This window comes from Ascidiella aspersa, chromosome 5 (genome assembly GCF_963924565.1).
Source record: "Ascidiella aspersa chromosome 5, kaAscAspe10.2, whole genome shotgun sequence".
Classification (NCBI taxonomy): Eukaryota; Metazoa; Chordata; class Ascidiacea; order Phlebobranchia; family Ascidiidae; genus Ascidiella; species Ascidiella aspersa.
This window is the reverse complement of record NC_139451.1, coordinates 22656826-22676910: the sequence shown is the minus strand read 5'-3', so window position 1 is coordinate 22676910 and position 20085 is coordinate 22656826. Positions and strand designations below refer to the sequence as shown.

General features: G+C 34.6%; 1 protein-coding gene across 1 annotated transcript; it reads left to right on the top strand.

Moving 5' to 3' along the window:
- The first annotated feature begins 337 nt into the window (after positions 1–337).
- LOC146145440 (ribosome quality control complex subunit NEMF-like) lies at positions 338–18425 on the top strand. The gene is made up of 31 exons (XM_083390400.1): positions 338–475; positions 563–631; positions 694–796; positions 1446–1571; positions 2223–2318; positions 2415–2500; positions 2557–2624; positions 2866–2955; positions 3027–3100; positions 3302–3427; positions 3545–3733; positions 6102–6262; positions 6900–7104; positions 7654–7733; positions 7854–7966; positions 8304–8366; positions 8840–9010; positions 9261–9319; positions 9846–9945; positions 10110–10390; positions 10701–10769; positions 10879–11022; positions 11138–11176; positions 11589–11666; positions 12022–12091; positions 12565–12645; positions 13183–13227; positions 13652–13820; positions 15988–16031; positions 17309–17388; positions 18126–18425. The coding sequence occupies exons 1-31, from the start codon at positions 417–419 to the stop codon at positions 18213–18215; spliced, it is 3228 nt and encodes a 1075-aa protein (XP_083246526.1). The 5' UTR covers positions 338–416; the 3' UTR covers positions 18216–18425.
- The last annotated feature ends 1660 nt before the right edge of the window (positions 18426–20085 follow it).

Sequence of the window (20085 nt, the reverse complement as noted above, 5' to 3'; positions counted from 1 at the left end):
GTTCATTTCATTCCGACAGTTCATTCTGTTCCTACAGCTTCATTCTTTTCATTCCGACAGTTAATTCCGTTCCGACCATTCATCAAATTAGTTTCGGCCCTATTCATTCCATTCCGAGAATTCCGACCATTCCGTAAATTAGTGAGCGTTCCGACCATTCCGACCATTCATCATTCCGTAAATTAGTATTACCCGTTTTTTATTATTGACCAGCTAATTAATTATTGTTAGGCAGCGTGTTAACCTATGTTTTTCCGCAATGGTTATACAAATAAAACTTTCTCTTTTATGCAACTCGTCAAAATATTATGTACGTTTAATTTTTTTCCCGTTTTTCAGTGTGATAATATTATAATGGTAAAGGAGTAAAGCTGTCGTATGTAGTAGAAGGTATTTTAAGTAAACCAAAGTGAATCATGAAAACGCGGTTTAGCACCCTGGACATATGTGCTGTCCTTTCTGAAATCAATGATAAGTATGTGCACAGTTATTATCTGTACTTCAAAATAGGTTTTTTAAAAACATATTTTTACAAACTTTTGAATTTTATTCCTTTTTGCAGGTTGATTGGAATGAGACTTGCTAATGTCTATGACATCAACAGCAAAACATACTTGTTTAAGCTAGCAAAGTAAGTTTCACCTTTGTTTAGCTAAACTAAATTTTATTTAACACATTTGCTTTTGTTTATAGACCTGATGTGAAGGCCATTTTACTAGTTGAATCTGGAATAAGAATGCACTGGTCAGAGTTTGATTGGCCCAAAAACTCAATGCCATCAAGTTTTTCATTCAAGGTTTTCAAAACTTAGCTCTTTTGTGTTAAAGTTATGGGTATAGCAGCCTACTGCACTCCAGTACCTTTCTTCAAAAGATCTTTGAAATTAAATGCTTGTCCAAAAGTCCTCAAGTAACATTACTGGGCATGAAATATGCTAGGCCTGTTGAATTTGTAATGATAAATGGCATAATTTCTCGCACATAAACAACTCAAACCATCAGGAGGTCAGTAGGTCAACCTTTAGCTTTTTAAGCACTCCCCAGTCGGACGAGTGGGTGTCAATTAGCGATTGTTTGAAGCTTTTGTTTACATTAGGTCTTAGGAGTTGTAGGATGGTCATAATTATTTTACAAGTGTATGTTAAACGTAACGAACAACTCATCTATTAAGTAAGGTCCACTAGTAGCCTAAACCCTGATTGCATTGCAGTGCCTTTACCAAGTGAATTTACAAAAATGGCCTGCGCACATATATATATATAGTGAAAAGTTTGGCATAGAATTTTGGCGAATTGTTTTTTTTACTAATTTTTGGTGGCCACAAAATATTAAATGCAGACAGGTGTAAAATGAATCTGTTTATATGTGCTGAATAAATCAGAAGTCTTGTGTAAATATTTTTTCCCTGGACAAGTGTTATTTTATGAAAAACTTTCTTAAATCCAGCTCAGGAAACATTTGCGAGGTCGTCGCTTAGTTTCAGCAACACAACTTGGAATCGATCGGATAGTTGATCTACAATTTGGATCTAATGAGGCTGCCTACCACGTCATCATTGAACTTTATGACAGAGTTGGTTATTCCTTAATATAGTTGTTTTTATGCTTTTTGTTGAGATTCATTCGGATATTTGCTGGAAAACTATCGCATTTATATGTTTGTATTGCACACAAAGTCAATCAAAAAACAATAACCATTAAAAAAATGACAAATAAAAAACAACTAGACAAACAGCACCATAAACAAAACGTGTTATAATGCTTACATTATTAATATCAAAATTATACATAATTTAGGATTGTATTTATTGTACTGATAGGAAAAATTTGTTTGACTCTGACCAATTCTAAAATTTGGATTGTGCAGGCTTTGTTCACTTTAGAGTGGCATGTGGGTAGCCTTTTTCCAAAATGGCTCACAAATTACGATAACAGTTATTGTACTTTTTTTTATTTTTTATGGCTTCTATTTAAGTTCTACATAGCTACCTACTCCAGCATTTGTATGCCACACCCTAAAGTAAATCCGAACTGTGCAATATAAAAGTTAAAAATTATTCATTGTCAATTGTTACAGTTTCGTTATAATGAGTTTAAATGCAAGGGTCAGAGGTTAAAAACTTTGTTGGCATTTGTAGGACGCCTTAAAAATAATAAAAGAGCGCTCCACGCTGTCAACGCATACCGTTTAAGGCACATTTGTTACGTTTTGTTCTCTTTTCAGGGAAACATTGCACTTACCGACTGTGAATATACAATTCTTAACCTTTTAAGGTTCCGTAAAGATTTGAAAATTAAGGAGGATACAAAAGACAATGAGGTTTGTATGCTTCTGATTTTCTTAGAAATATAATTTGGTTAATTCATACAATACATTATGTATGGATTAAAGTATGAATTTTGCATTCATTACTAGGAGAATGATGATGTTCGATTTGCCGTCCATGAAAAATACCCAGTTCATGCAGCACGGCCAAAGGAAGAATTTATAACCTTGGAAAAGTATGTTTCAATATAGCAACAAAAAGCAAGACTGATAATTAATTGTTTTCTTGCAGGTTGATTGAAATACTACAAGGTGCCAAAAAAGACAGTGTGGTAAAGAGATTTTTAAACACTATTCTGCGTGAGTAGTTTATTGATAGTTGTATTTTATTATTTTTGAACAGTAATAATAAAATCTTTAAGACACTTTGCGTGTAGTAACCCATAGGTTTCAAAGATATATTGTACATAAGGCAATAAATACAGTACTATATACAATTTTATATTTTTGTTTTACCATTTTAATAACTTATCAGCCAAATATATTTTTGTTGATGTATTTTATGTGATAAATGAGCTGTGTTCAATTATACATTTTTTAGCTTATGGTGCACCGGCGATAGATCACTGCCTTGTTGAGGCCGGATTTTCAGCCAACGCAAAAGTTGGTGCAGACTTTTTGGTGCCTGAAGGTGACAACCTAATGACAAATTGTTTAACAATTTGAGATTTTTAAATGAAATAAATAATAAATGTAACTTAGATGTTGCCAAGCTCCATAATTCTTTAAAGACAGCTGAACAGTTCATGACCGATGCTCGAGCTATGAAGTGTAAGGTAACTAAGTGTTTCATAGTTTTTATTGTTTGTTTTTGTATTCCATTAAGGCAGTCACATTTAAACCTTTATTTTTAATGTGGAAAATTTGCATTGAATCCTGATAATACAGTATATAGTTTCTAATTGCTGCTAAAACCTTATAATTTGTATTTTGCCTTCAATGCGTTTGTGTGTTTTATATGACCCAATTTTTTGTAGGGTTATATCATTCAAAAAAGGGACAAGAAAACCGATGGAGAACTCCTAACCAATGTTGAATTCCAGCCATTTCTGTTTTCCCAACATGTTTCTCAACCGCACCTGGAATATAACTCGTATAACAAGGTTTTTAATCACTAATTTGAAGTTTCGATTTATGAGTTTGAATAAAACAAGATATAAAACCAAGAATGTGTTTTTGCTTGAATCATGCCAGTTAAATTTTTTACTAATTTTCTTTAGGCTGTTGATGAGTTTTTCGGTTCCTTGGAATCTCAAAAGCAAGATCTGAAGGCATTACAGTTTGAACGGGCTGCGCTGAAGAAACTGGACAACGTAAAGCGCGACCATGATAACAGAATTAGCAGCTTGCAGAAAATACAGGAGGAAGACAAAATAAAAGCAGCACTAATTGAAACGAACCTTGAAGTGGTAAAATTTGTTATGAACATATTTTCTATAGGAAACATGAAAAGGCAAATTCTGTAATATTCATTTAAATTATAAAAATTTATTTTTTAATTTTTGTAGAGATTGCATATATATATATATCAGATTGTCGTTAATATAGGCCAGAGGTTCCCAACGTGGGTGGTACCGCCCCCTTGTGGGCGTTGGCGAGTTACAAGGGAGCGTTTTGAGTCTTTTCATGATTTGGGAGGCGCTGAACGCACATAAGGGAGCGTTACATGAAAGTACTTACATCAAAATTTTATAGAAAGTTCACATAACAAAAGTAACAAACAACACTGTAGGACAGAGGTAACTTTTACCTTAAATGGCAACTGCCGTACTGCGAACTTGTAGTAGTTTCCCGACCATTGTTACGTAATAATTGGCTTTCTTATGTAAAGATGAACTGGTTTCTGTTGCGTTTCACCGTTTTATACACGGCAAAATGTTTGTATATTTAAAGCAGGGGTCGCCAATCTACAGCCCTCTACCCGCCGCCTCTTTGACAACTAGACACGAGTCCATATTAAATACTTTTTGACTATTTTAACTTAGTACAGACAAAAAAATTTCGCGCTTCGCGCAAATTATCTTTATTCGTCCAGTTTGCTTACGTTTTGATGCTGTCTTTCGACTAGATCAACGCTTCTTTACCATTGGGACGTGGAAGGCTGCCAAGTGTGTCGCGGACAAACGAAAAATGTATTCAAAAATATTAGACATATATTTTTTAACATTTTTTATTTTTTTTGCTAATGTAATACAAACTAGCAGGAAATTTAAAAGAAATGCCGGTATACCACAAAAAAATAGCGCTCGCTTCGCTCGCCAGGTGCGCCAGGACTTAAAAACATTACCAAACACTATTACACTTTTCATTAGTACAATGGATGAAAAAAATCCGAGGCCCGCCTGATTCACAGTTGTTCTAACATTTTTCTTAGTTAACATTTTGTGCGGCCCACAGACACCTTTATGAGTTTGGTTGGTGCCCGCGACTAGAAAAGGCTTAAAGTGTTGGTGCAGAAAGATATGAATTTTTCCTGGTAATGACATAATCTGGTGAAATAATGTATGTATAAATTACAATAGTGAATGTATGTTAGACAACCTAAAATATGACTGACAGCTTATCGATACGAAAGTGAAGACATGTTAGACAACGATTAATATAATACTTTACTGTAACGCAAAATTAGGGTCGATATGAAATAATATTGAGCCCAAGGGGGCACTAGTGTAAAAAAGTTTGGGAAACACTGATATAGGCCAATATTCTGCTTCTACCCATATAACAGTATCAGTGAATTTGGATCAATATTTTTGCTGATATTTCACATTGAAAATAACTAAAAGTGTTTCTCTAAAAACAAACAAATTTCCTACATGTTGAACTTGCAAGTTTGTTGTTTGCTTTCATTTTTAAACCCCACTGATTTAACATAGTATTCGGCTTAAACTACTAAGTTGGTTTATATTTGGACGTTACTTTTAAGTAACAGAAATTAATCGGTATATATATATGTAAAAAATCAATAGCGGGTATCGGTATTATTTACATTTTTTTATAAATAAACTGTTAAAAATACGGTTTACAGTTGCCAATCACTAGCATAGCATGCTGTCAGTAGCTCCAGGGGGAAATGGCAAATCACAAACTGTCAATTTAATCTTCCCAAATGCATAAAAATTCACCCTATTTGCAAAAATTTCTATAATGTGTTTTATACTATTTTTACTTTTCCACCCAAAAATGAAAACCAGAATATTTTGATGGTATTCAAATAACATTAATGATCGTGTTGACTCAGACTCTGTCAAATATGCTTTTGAGGGACAGGTCAAAATCTTCTTAAATGGCATTGCATTGACAATGTCTGAACCTTTTTTGTGTTCTCAGTGCGCCTTGTATGCTTTCAAGTATTAAATTTTGTTGATTAAGCTTTAATGAGGCTGTGGTATGACATACATTTAAAAATGCCCCCACAAAAAATCTTCCGCCCTGCTCTAAGCATTCCATTAAAAGGTTTTAGCTGCATATTATTTATGCATGAGTTCAAGAGTTAGCACTGATTTTAACGATTAATTATTTTATGATGTCAAATGAAAAAAACAATAACTTATTTTGTAGATTTTTATACTTCTAATATTAGTTTTAAAACAGTGTTGCATTTGCAAGATTTATTTATTTTTTGTTTTTAATATTTGAATACCCAACAAAACCACCTTTTTATAATGAAACTAAATGGTTCTAATTAAAGAATAAAATCTTACATACTATTAATTAACAAGTCAACTGTACAGTGCACACTGCAGATACTTGATAATAGATGTTGACCTTTTTCAGGTAGACCAAGCAATCAGAATTGTGTGCAGTGCGATTGCCAATCAGGTAGACTGGAATGAAATAAAACAACTGGTTCACACAGCACAGGCAAAGGGCGACCGTGTTGCTTCTCTGATCAAAAGCCTAAGATTGGAGAAGAACTCCATGGTCCTGCTTCTTAGGTACCATTAATAAGATGTCCAAAACTCACGTAATTCCAACTTTGAGTTTTAACCTGCATTTCAAGTTACCTGTTTAGAATGTCTAACACTTGCATAAACTGTATATGGTGTAAATAGATATTGTTATATATTGTTTTTCTAACTTGCCGTGTACTATTCTTTTCGAACATTAGGCCTCGCAGATCATAGTTCTTTTATTCCTTCTGATAATAATCTGCCTCTAATCTTTGGCGTTTAAGATAATGTTTTATATTACCAAATTGAGTCCAGTATGTCTAACATAAACAACTAAGATTTGACAAAAAAAATTCGCCAGTTGGTTGAATGGACCCGTGTCAATTAACACTCACCCGAAACGAATTGTACCTGCATTGACCAGTAGATTCAATAAGCTTATAGACAGCAAACGGTTTTATTTGAACATTCATCTAGATGGCTAACCATGTTGACCTAGTAACTGAATTCACTATGTTTCTTGTCAAAGTGAAAAACCACTATTTTTAAAATTAAGAGAAACAACTGTTTGAAATTAAATCTTGCAAGACCTACTGCAACATAAATTAATTTGACATGTATCCAAGATCTAAATAATGTTTTTTATTTTAAGTTGCATTTGTATTTCTTGTACTATCAACAGTGAACCTACTTACGAAGAAAGTGAAGATTCGGATTACCTTGACAGTTCCGATGATGAGGCTGCACCGGCGGCAAAAGTGAAACCAAAAGCGCAGAAAATCGAAATCGACTTGTCTCTTTCAGCGTACGCCAATGCCCAGCGCTATTACAACATGAAGAGACAGGCTTTTAAGAAAGAACAGAGAACTGTGGATGCTTCAGAGAAGGTAACAGCGGATTTTTGATAAACTAGTGAAGACTATCCCAAACTCTGTATAGCGACTCCCTGGTACGTGTCAGAGTGCTTCCGACTTGTAAACTTAAGTGCAGTAATAAAATGTTTTTAATAATATTATCCCTTGAAAGTGTATTTAAACGTATTGTTACAAAAAATGCAAAAAAAAGTATTTATCCTTTACTGATACAAACAAGAAAACCAAGAGTAGGTAAATTTCCTATTGCTAGGTCGTTGCAAGTCCAACTAAACCTTCCCCTACTTAGGGCAACAAACCAAACTTTAGAATCACCAACTGATGTAACACTTTTCTGTAAAACATTGTATAATGTACATGTATATACCTTTGTAATTCTTGACTTGAGAATGTTTTACTTTTTTTATAATTATTCTTGCATTAGTCTCCCGTGACGTAATGTTGCCTCATTTGTGTTGCATTGTTGTGAAACTCAACTTACAACAATCTTTTCAAAGAATTGTGACATATTCCCTATACCAATATATATATATAATTAAGTGTTTAATGATTTTTCTTTTTAAGGCCTTTAAGTCGGCTGAAAAAAAGACAAAACAGAACCTGAAGGAGGCAGCTGCTGTACAGAACATACAGAAAGCAAGAAAGTATGCTATTTAAAAAAGTAGTTGTTCTTTTAACAAACTTTGCCATTTAAATATGCTCGTCGCTTTGTCTTTTTATTTATATACCTTGATTTGGTACTAACCAGTTTTATACCATTCTAGGGTGTTTTGGTTTGAAAAATTTCTCTGGTTTGTTTCATCTGAAAATTACCTTGTGATTGGTGGAAGAGATGCCCAACAAAACGAGCTCCTGGTTAAAAAATATCTCAATGCTGGTACGACAAGCTTTGTTCTTTGTCTACATCATTTTTTTAGAATATTAAGCCAATTTTGTTTCAATGCTAGAAGGTTTAGTTAACTTTGGTTTATTCACTATTTTCTGGGAAACATGCCTTTTGGAATAAAATCGCCAATAATGTTTCAAAGGCTTAAATAATTTTGGTTTGAGATTAGTACTCATATCACCCTAGTTATACTACAATTTTGGAGTGTGTGTCGGTTCTGATCCGAAATTGTCAAACACTACCAACACATATGTGCATTTGCATATAATATAGATGGAATGTATTAATAAATTATCAAATTTAGTTGTCAAAAATGCTTTTTATTAAGGTGATGTTTATGTCCATGCTGATCTCCATGGTGCAACAAGTTGCATCATCAAAAACCCTACAGGTAAAAAAGGTTTAACATTGTCAATTTATAGTTTGGCTATATATATCTTATAGAATGTTTGAGTTTGATGTGGGACACCAAATGTTGTCATTTTTGTGTTGTATATATTACTTGATTTTTCCCTAGCAACAATGTGACGATTTTAACTGAATACCTAAATGATAGGCTACAGAACAATCATACACTCCCTTAGAACAAGAATATTCATTTTTAATCCAAGTACTTAAAACTCTTATAATTTTAAATTTGTGACATATATAAATAAACAATATCATCTAATCTACGAAATATGCCAGGAAAGGTGTTTTACATTATTTGGCAACTTAAATAACATGCTTTTCCTTTAACTAATCAAGTGGATGTCATGCCAAAGCATATAGGTGCTTCGAGTTACGTTTAAAAAAGTGCTTTTATATAAACGCTAATCTTAAATAATAATTTAAATCATGAACAGCATTTTATGTTTACCACAGGCTCACCTATCCCGCCGAAAACTTTAAACGAGGCAGGCACGATGGCGATATGTCACAGTGCTGCGTGGGATGCAAAAGTTGTGACAAGCGCTTGGTGGGTTAGTCATGAGCAGGTGTCGAAAACCGCACCAAGCGGCGAGTATCTAACCACGGGAAGCTTTCTTATAAGAGGTCTGTATCTTACATAACATATCATTTATTTAACACGTTTTTCCTAATTGGTCAAACTTAAAATTTTTTTTAATTATAATGTAGTATTACTTATATCTGTTCTTCTTTCTTTTTTTAAAATGAACAATTTGTAAATCTAACATATTTTATCTTCACAACCTTTTTATTAGAAGTTGATTTTAAAGAAAAATTTCAATTCAATATAAACTTAACACTTTTTCGATCACCTTTGTTTTATTATTTGTTACAGGAAAGAAGAACTACTTGCCACCTTCCTACCTTGTCTATGGGTTTGGATTTCTTTTCAAAGTAAGTCCCTATGTAAGGGTGTATGCTATTTGTTCCTGGTTGCAGCTACTTAAAATTCTAAAAAGTATTTTTTTAATTTTCAGCTTCGCATTTTTTTCAGTTAAACAGGTTTTCCCATCCACAGTCACCATAATCACACTGATTAAAACAGCCATATTATTTATTGCGAACAGAATTGCTGCAGGACTTCTATTCTTATTGAAGTCTAATACAAATAAACTTTATTAAACTTTAAAGCGAAAATCTTAGAAGTTGTAGTTGGTTGCAAAACCAATATCCAACAGTCCATAGAAAAATAGGTAGCGTTGTGTATTGTTTTGTTTAAATAATAAAAAAATAACGAGATTTCAACTAACAAAAATTATTTAGGAACATTTGCACAATGGCTCTCTATATCTTCTACAAGCTTGATATTTTTTAATTTCATAAAGTTGTCGAAAGTTTGCGTCAATTGTATTTGTTCTTTATTGTTACCTTTAACCATATGAAATGACAAGCCTAACCCTTTTTCCAATTCTGTCTTAAGGTTGATGAAACATCTCTTTGGAGGCACAAGGGCGAAAGAAAAGTTAGAGCGATTGAAGATGATTTATCAACCATAACTGATGATATCGATGTTGAATTAGGTAAATAAACTACGCCGTTTTGCCAACTGTTACAGTTTTGTGTGTTTAGTAAATCCATAAAATTTAGAAATAGTAAACTGAAATTATTCTTCATGTAAAAAGATTGTATTTTTCTTGTAAAGATAGTCAAGTTCGACATGCAATTAATTTCGTATTGATTTAAGATCTGGACGATGAAAATGGCATTGAAGAGCCAGATACTGAAAATCCAAACCGACCTGAAAACCAGGCAACCGATGGCAGATCACATTCACAAGAAGAAGCAGAAAAAATATTAAATACGATTGTTGAAGATATCGTCAAAACTGACAATGATGCTCAAGGAACATTAGAAACTGGGACATTGGGCGTTAAAGAAAGTGCCCCCTTAGAATTTCCCGATACTGCGGTGAAAATGCAGTACAGCACGGAAGATAAATATAACCTGTCTGCGCTAAATGAAGATGTAAGTTATGACAACCGATTTAAGAAAAACACTATACAATGCGCCTAAATGGCAGTATCGATGATTTACATTTTTATTTAAGTGCTATTTTAGTTTTTTCACAAAGGTAGAAATATAGTTTATCAGTTTGTTTTATACATGTATTATTTTCTCGACCGATCATAGTTTTATTATACAAAAAAACTATTTAAAGTTAAACGCGTAAATTTATTTATTAAAAATTGAAATTAAATATATCATCTATCATAAGTACGTTGTTGAACGATTTACTGCTAACATTTCAAACGAACTATCTTTTTCTATATCGTAGGAGCAGCAAGACGAAAAAGTTGTGTTTCTGGGCGACGACACTCCAGTTCCTGTTGTAGCAACGGAAAAGGTATTATCTTTAAGAGTTTGTTTATCTGCATGCCTCATTTAAGCAATTAGTTTTAAAATGAGATTTTCGGTCAACTAAAATCGTTTTTTTACGAAAAAATATACTTTAGGTGAAAAATGAGGGAACAAAGCCGAAAATGTCCGCCAAGCAAAAACGAGAAATAAGAAAGGGTAAAAAACAGGCCAGGGAACAATCGGAGGAAACTGAGACTAATCCCGCAGAACCAACGGAAGGAACGAGACAAAACAACAAGGTAATATTTGTTGATTTAGGCACAAAACTCCACTGGAATTGTGTAGTATAAAAAGCGTAAACATTAAACATATAGTCGGCACTTTAACCCAGTTTTGTTAACTTTCTTTTTGTAGAACGATCAACCTCAAGAGCAAGCAAAACGCGGAAAAAAGGTGAGTTTTTTTTTTATATTGCTGTTATTACTTTTCGCTTATCTTGCTGCAGTCGACCTATTTTGCGAGGTACCTATATTAGAACCTTAATACATCGGCGTCTAAAGAGAATAAAAAAGAGAAAATCGCAGTCAATCATGTTCTAATGGATTATACATTTTCACATCCAACAAAAATGCCATGAGTAATGCTGCGGCAATAAAGTTACTATACATTAAAATTAAAAGCTGTTATTTGTTTCTTTTGTTTTGTTATTTTGTGATCTTATAATCCCAATGGCGGGTGGGCAAACTTGTTGCTGTTCCTCCTTGAGTTCGGGATCATCATTTTCCATTGTTTTTTATGACGAGAAAATAGGAAATAGCGGGGCGGTGGTTTTAAAAGACTGATAAATCTTTGTTCTTATGTTTAGAATAAATTAAAGAAAATTAAGGAAAAATATAAGGACCAAGACGAAGAAGAAAGACAATTAAAGATGGAAATTTTGCAGGTAAAGCTTGCTAGAGTTTTTGCTCAACAGTTTTAATTTCTTCCAATTTGAAGTTTTTCCAACGATAATTTAGATGTTATATACTATAAAGCCTTTTGTTGATGGTAGGACAAATCTACATTATATTGTGGCAAGAAGCGTTGTTTTTAATAGACCACTGTCCTTACTTTCTGGCATTTGAAGCAAATTTTCAGCTTAAGTTTCTATCCCTTAATCTATTGTGCTGTGTTTCAATAATTGTATTTTATAATTTATAATAGGTTGCACACTAAAACTTAAAATCAGAAGATAGATAACATGTGTGGTCGTCTGTCTATCTACATTCTACAAATACTTTCGTTTTTTTTTCTTTTAGTCTGCCAATGCGCCCAAAAATAAAAATAAGAAAAACAAAGGAAAGCACGACCAACACGCAACTAAACACGGTAATATACTGTATGCATTTAGGAGCATAATGGTTGGAGGTTGTAGTCAGACGTAATAAGAATATCAAAGCCCATACAGAAGTAGGTATCATTTTGAACGTTTCGAATAACTCTTTATTCATTTTCAACAGATGTTGAAAATGAATAAAGAGTTATTCGAAACGTTCAAAATGATACCTACTTCTGTATGGGCTTTGATATTCTTATTATGTATGCATTTAGATTTGACTTTTTTTTAATTAAACTTTTAAATCCAATAAATTAATATAACCCTGGATGTAAGTGTAGTATATGAAGTTTTTTACTCACCTAAATACGTGCTTTAAATAACATCCGCTAGTATTACCAATTTGATGTTCGAACTCACAACCAATGGAACATTCGGCCACTGCGGTACCAATTGAGCTATCAATTTAATTTGCTGTTGTTAACTGTTAACTAGAATATAGTGTTTTTCATCTTGTGTGTTGCAGCCAAAAAAACTCCGTTGGTTGAACGCCAACCACACCTGCCAAAGCAAGAAGATTCAAAAGACGTCGTTGGAATCACACCAGGTGTAGCATTTAGTGTTTAATCCTGGATAACTAAATTTATTTTTAAATTAGAATGAAAATTAGATCACTTAACTTTTTCAAATCTAGATTCAATTTAAAATTAGAACATTTTAGTTTTTCCAATTAAGATTAGAATTAGATTTACCATATTATCGAAATATGAAAAATAAACTTTTTAACTAGAATTTCATTTATTTAATTCATAATCAACTTAGTTTAATTCGCAATTTATTTTCACGAGAACATGTATTCTTTTCAGACTGTAAAATATACCTACAAATCGTTTCGTCGAATTTTTTTTTATTCAATCTCTTTGTTCCAATTGAAAAACTAAAAATGTCGTTAGACAAAGTAGCAAAACTCAAATTTCAACTAGTTTTGGAGCACACATGTCGTTAACAAATTAGGTAATAATTAAAATTAACAGTGTTTTTCTCTATTTGAATTAGACAACTATATTTATCTAGGTGTCAAAATCTGACTTAAACACTGTTTTTAACCTAGATATGTTTTCGTAAACCTGTGAGCGTTTTGCAGAAAACCCCGCAGAGACAGCTGCTCTAACTCAAGAGAAAATAAAAGGTTAGCAAACTTATTATTCGGTACATGCTTTTCGGCTAAACTGGAGTTAAGAAAATGATTAATCTTGCATTTTAGTTGTAGAAATACATTGTGTACGTGTTTGTTTTTTGTAAAATATATACGATTTTAGGAATTTTATTTTGTTATGTCGCAAAGCAATGCAAAGTTCATTAAAATAACGATAAAATAAATAAAAATAATTAGTACTCCTCTGCGGAACTTGACTACGACCAAAACGAAAATTGAACCGTTTTTTTGTTGTTTTTTATGACGGTATATAGGAATTTTATCTTGTTGTGTCCCAATGCAATATTTGTCAAGGAGTTTTAGTAAAAAATACTCATAAAAAACAAAAAAAAAACAATTAGTACTCTTCTGCGGATTTAACTACGACCGAAACGAATTTAAACCGCTCTTCTTAAAGACGATCCGGACTCGGACGAAGAGCGGGAGGTCATCCTTAAAGAGGAACATCTTCCCCTCCACCCGGTCGTGGACATCCTGGACAGTTTGACCGGCTGTCCGGTCAGCGATGACCTTCTCTTGTTCGCCATTCCGGTGTGCGCTCCCTACAACTCGATGCACAACTACAAGTGAGCAACTGTAGGGCAACCTCCGCAGATACAAGGCTCGGATGGGAGTCGTTTCGTCGACATATGAAACGCTACAGTCTTAACATTTTTTGGGGGAATTTATATATATATATATTTATTTTGGAGGGGAGAGGGTGCTTTAATGATTAATTTTAGCACGTTTAATTGCTATGAAAAATGTCTTGCCTTTTCATGCATAGCTCTTAGCGATTTGTCGCCCTCTGTTCACGTTTTAGAAAAAAATTCACGGAACTGCACAAGGGCGCTCTCTGGTCATAACACAACCACAAGTTTAAGTTTAAATAGCTTTTGATTAACATATAATATACCTGTGACCTCCCCAAGACTGCTCCATTGCCCTCGAAATGCTGAGGCCTCAGTCAGAAAATTTGGATTTAAACCACAGTCATGCATAAAAGTATGTTTGGAAAAGACGTCTAGCGGCAATTTTCAAGGATCTTTAATTTTAACCAAAACTCTTATTGATAAAATGGGATTTTTTTCATGGTTATTGTTATATAGCTAATTGATTGATGCACTTTACCACTTTACCTATACAAATTCTTTTTTAACGACTTTCCTTAGCTGGAATCCAAATTATTTGACTGCCCTCTAGTACAGGGTTTTAAAAAATAATGTGCATAACTGATTTGGTTTGCTACACTTTCTAGCACAGGTAAAAAATTGCGACTGCTTGAAGCTCTATGAACATTATGGTTGTTTAATAAAAACTTTGACGGGGGTATTTATTTTTTTCCGTACTGGGTACTTGTTATAAGTTACAATCCAAGGGCAATCTGCCTATATATATGGAAAAACAAATCCTAAAAAATTGTCGTCGGAATTATACAAACTCGTTGCTTTTTAGTAGTCAGACAAGGTTGCGAAACTCATAATTGTGGAAAAAAGAGAGATACCGAAACTAGTCCCGTGATTAGTGCGATTTTACAGCAAAGCACCTGAACGCACCTTTTGCGGTCGCCGTTTTTGTGTTAAACTACCTATCCTCTCTCGGATGAACGATAACCTTCTTTGATTCTTTAACTCGTGTCAAGTTCGACCTCGAAATGCAACGTTCATTTATCGGATTATCTCTTGAAGGCCGCTTATCTTCTAAACTATCTGCGGCTCATGAATAGACAAGGAGTCGACCGTGGTCGCTTGTGTGCTGATAATCTTTAACATGGAACGTAAATTGGCAACTGGCAGTTCATGCAAGATCTGCCTTACCTGGGTTAGTAAATTGAAAAAATGCTTAAAAACGCGATTTTTTGCCAAATTTTAGCAGTACGACAGAATGCTGGCGACTTGGCGATTATGTCGGCCAGAGAATCAGCCAGAAAACCGAAGAAATAGGAAACAAAAATACTTTTATTTAAAAAATGAATTTTTTGTGGAATATCCATTTTACAAAAAGGATTAAGCTATAGGCCTACTTGAATTATGTGACCTTAAACACACACAAAAATATTCATAAAACAAAAAAATTCCGCTTCGCGTGACCTTACACCAGTTTTATTATGTTTGTGACATGTGTTAAACAAATCTATTAGGCGAAACAGCATTTAACCTGGAACACAACAAAGGTAAAAAATGCTTGTCACCAGAAGGCTGGTAAGATTCCGCTGGCCTGAATTTTAGTTTGTTCGAGTGCGCAACTTTCTGTGTTTCAAAATCACGAAACAGTTGCGTAACAGGGATGTTGGGCAGGTAATTATCGGTTCACATCGACTAGCATCAAGTTCGCTAAACTCATCTGCCTTTCTTGCTTAATAACTGCGGATGTTTAGCTGCTTTTTTGCAACAAATATGCGCAACGATGCGAAAGAAGAAACGACTAATATCTTCATACCGCATTGCAATCCATGTTTTTTGCAACTACTTTTTTTAAATTAGAAGGAGCCTTTCATTAGGCAAAATCTCTATAACCTCATGGTGGTGGAAACTATACCTTTTTTTTCTGCGACGTTTTATTCAATCTTTATGTGAATTGGCCTAATCGCGGAAATGTGTCGTCCGACAACAAACTGTTCATATCGGGCGTTGCCGGCTGCAGAGTGCAATGTGTGCTTCGCATTCATCACCCGTGCAAAGCGCCATCAGATAAACCTGCCAATTGGATGCCGCGCCCAGATAACATTCTTACGCTTGCCGCATTTTTTCGCAGGTTCAAGGTGAAGCTGACACCAGGCTCCGGAAAAAAAGGAAAGGGTAAGTATGACGTCATTGTTCAAATGGTCTCATGTTCCGGGATGTCTGATACTTGGCATTTTTTTTACATACCCGTTATTTTGGACAGAACTATCTGATCCGATACCAAAATAACGTCATTACTATGCCCAAAAAACAAAATAGATTAAATTGAAACTTTCCAAGGTAACGTAGGCTACTAGACCTGAATTGGCTTTTACCATTTTTTTGGCATTTCCAAAGGTAATTTATTCGTTAGTTCGCAAATCATGACTGAAATTCCATTAAAAATTTGGTGTGGGATCGGCACCGATAGCACCGTGGTATCCGACAAGGACCGGTGCTACCAATTGTCATCGGATATCGCCGTTAAAGTGATATTATCGGATATCGCTAGTGTCCTGTAACACATTGCCCTGTTTGCTTCTTAAAAATTCGGTCACCTTGTTACCCTCTTCGTTTTGGAACCTCATGGTAAACGGTTGCGAGAGTGTTTGACCGTTGTGCAAGTGTTGGCGCATGGTTGTTTCTCGGCTCGCTCCTCTCTGAGCCTGCATAGCTCAGTTGGTAGAGCGACGGTCCCGGCTTGACCGGAGGTCGTGAGTTCGAACCTCACTGCAGGCCAGTTGTTTTTCTGGCTTGCTCCGCTTGCATCATAGATCGACAGATTCGGCGAGTCTGCGATGGCTTTTCGGTGTACTATTGATACGGAAGCCATAATCGTTGGTCATAAAGCAACTTCCGAGGGGCTAGATCACAGATGTTATTAAACACATATGTTTGTGTGTGTCTTTCATTGTTTGACCGTTGTTATGCATTGTAACGATATGACCTTGTGGCAGTGTTGTTGTAAACAAGTCATTTTTAAATGACTTAAGTCTAAGTCAATTGAAAAACAACTTAAGTCCAAGTCAAGTCTTTTGCAAAAATGACAAGTCAAGTCCCAGTTGAAGTCATCGTTTGCCCGAGTCAAGTCCAAGTCAAGTAATTTGTCCAAAAGACTAGTCATTTTTGTCAAAGGACTCAAGTCAAGTCATTTAAAACAGTGGCTTAAGTCAAGTCGATGAATTAAGTCATTACAACACTGCCTTGTGGTAAATGCAAATTCGATGTAGTGATCTGACTTTGGAAAACAAAAATGGCCAAAACTTACTGACGACATTATTCATACCTCCCACAGTAAATCATCTCTTTTTTAAAAGTTTTTTAAAGTAAATATGACTGCAAATATCTAATTTATGACTGCAGATATCTAATTGCAATATTTAAAACCTCGGTGGTTGTCGTTTGTTATTCAGCCGCGAAGACTGCCATCAGCATGTTCATGTCCCTTCGCGAAACGACGCAACAAGAAAAGGACCATTTGCGCAGCGTTAAGGTATGGCTGACTAGTCTTACTAATTTGAGGCAGATGATATGTCATGTCAGCATGATTCTACATCTTTTAAGCAACTGAATCATTTGTTATAAACAGATGGATGGATGTTATTTAACTCCCATAAAGTCCTGCTAACTAATTTTATAGGGCACAAATCAATAGTACGTTAGGTGCCATATAGGAAGGCTTACCTTTTTACTCGAAATATTTAATTGTGCAGCCAGCTAAGACAAAACTAGCCTATGGTGAGATTTAAACTCACGCCTTGGTCACTTAGTTTATGCAGATCAATTTATCTGTAGTTGTTGTTGTTGCCTGGTTGCAGTTGTGTAACTTTTAAGCAAGTCTAAGGGTCCTTGAACCTTTTCAGTAGGGCGCTTAAGTCAAAATTTTATCAAAATTTACACGTTGGGCCAAAATTTGTCAAAGTTATTTCTAGTGAGAATCGAATAAAACTACATATAAGTCGTTTATAAAATTAAAAAAAAACTATAGTCAGCTTTTTAAATTCGTCGTTTAATTTTATCAAATTTTTTACGTCCGTTTACACCATATTTTTCTAACTTGGTATTTTAATAGTTTTTCAAAATTTTGTCAAAATATATTATTATTAGTTCAAATTTTAATTTTCTATGTCAAAATTTTAATTTTTGAGGTCAAAATTTCTTATTTTTTTAGGTCAAAAAATTATCGCCCTACTTATCAGTATCTCGTTTTATTATGTTTCGACTTTTTAGGACCATGACCTTTCCCGAGGCATGCCCGGTAAGGTCAAGGTTTCTGCTCCCAACCTGCAGCGCCAAAAGCACAAGGGAAGAAGAAAATGAACGTCCCTGGATTTTTGTGTTAAATTATATATGCAATACGAAGAGTTTTGCTTTTTAAATGCTTTAATTGTCAATAGAAGGAGAGAGAACGTTCTACGCTAGTTCGCAAGTGATTTGGCGACCTGCTATGCGGTGAAACCCTGTCAGTACGAGGTTGGCTGCATTGCAGCAGTATATGGCTACATTTCAGAAACTTCCCCTTTTGTTTCAAAGGGTTTGTGGATTTTGGTGGGGCTAATGTCACGCTGTGACCTAAGTCTTAAATTCAAACCACACCGTAGCTAGATTTTCTCTTAGCCTTCACTTGCATCACAGTCTAGATTGGGCCAACTGATTTCAGTAATAGTCGTTCCGAGGATTTCTTACATTACTTATTATAATAGTACTATTAATCAATATTTTTAGAAAACGTTTGAGAGATTTCCAGCTGCATAGCTGCACTGCTATCACGAACATTATAGCGCACAGTGCCAAAAGCACATTTATATGGATTTAGGTTACTTAATTTCATTTTAGAAAGTGCTTTTGGCCAGAGAAAATATTGAAAAAAAACGTGAAAAAAGCAATCTTTTTTGCAAATATCTGTTTGAGACATGGCACCGTGAAGAACAACCTAGTTTTTTAACGGAACAGTGTTTCCGACCGTTTCGCCTTACTTTCAGCAATGCGTTTATGGAACAGCCACAGGTCTGCGTACCTCAGAAAATGCAATTACTGTTCAACCACACCGACTAACTTAGAGCTATTTCTGAAAATATTGTAACTATATAACTTGATGCTTCCCCTACAACTACCAATGAAAAAAAGTATCGTCAACTCACATTCATGCGTTAAATAGGCTATATTAAATTTTCTTTAGAACAGAATATGGATTATTCAGTTAAAGGCTAAAGTTAGCTTTATACATTAGTCAGGGCGATAAGTCTTATTTGGAAAATTGGCTAAATGTCTCACAAAAAAGGGTTTACGGCACATGGTGGGCCGCGAACTGTTTTATGAACCAAATTTGGGCTACGGAATAAAAAAGTTTGGGAAACACTGGGCTAGGACGAGTGTGGTGTTCGGGAGTCCGTTGGCACAAATGATGAACGTGGAATTTTTTATTGTGATGGTACGAACATCCTATTTCTTTCACCTCTGAGCAATACAATTTACATCAGGGGTTCTTAAACTGGGGTCCATGGACCTCTTGGGGGTTCGTGAACTACTTTTAGGGGGTCCGTGATGGTCTGATTGAAATATTACTTATTATTTAAGTAATAAATTTATCAAAGAAAACAGGTTAATTAGAAAAAAAAAACGTTTTTCCACTGGATGTATTTAGACTCCATTTCACTTTCTAAGTTTTGGACCGAAATCAGCAAATAGCCTATAAGATGTCTACTTGTACTGTGACGCAAATTTATTACGTCATTTTTGAAACTTTTTTGCCTACCGTGGTCCACGCAAAGCATAAAAAAAAATTAGGGGTCCGCATTAAAAAAGTCTAAGAACCCCTGATCTACATGTTACATCACAGCGGGTACCATGTTTTGGGGCACGATTCTTTACTGGTTCTTCTTTAGCTAATAGTAGCCTTGCCATTTTTAGAAACGTAATTCCGGGACGCATATTGAAAACTGCAAATAAACTTAATGTAGACCTAATACAAAAGATTTAAAGCAGGTAATCAACTTAACTGGGTTGCGGTTGTTTTCTATTTTGTCAGGAGGTATTTTTCAGGGCCCTATTTTTAAGGGTGGTTTGTCTAAGTAATTTAAATTGTAACCGAAAGTAATGTTCTGTATTGTGTATAAAATGAGTCGGGTAAATACTTTCTATAAGTAAAGTAGGATGCGGCCCTCGTGAAAATAGCAACAATATTAGGCCG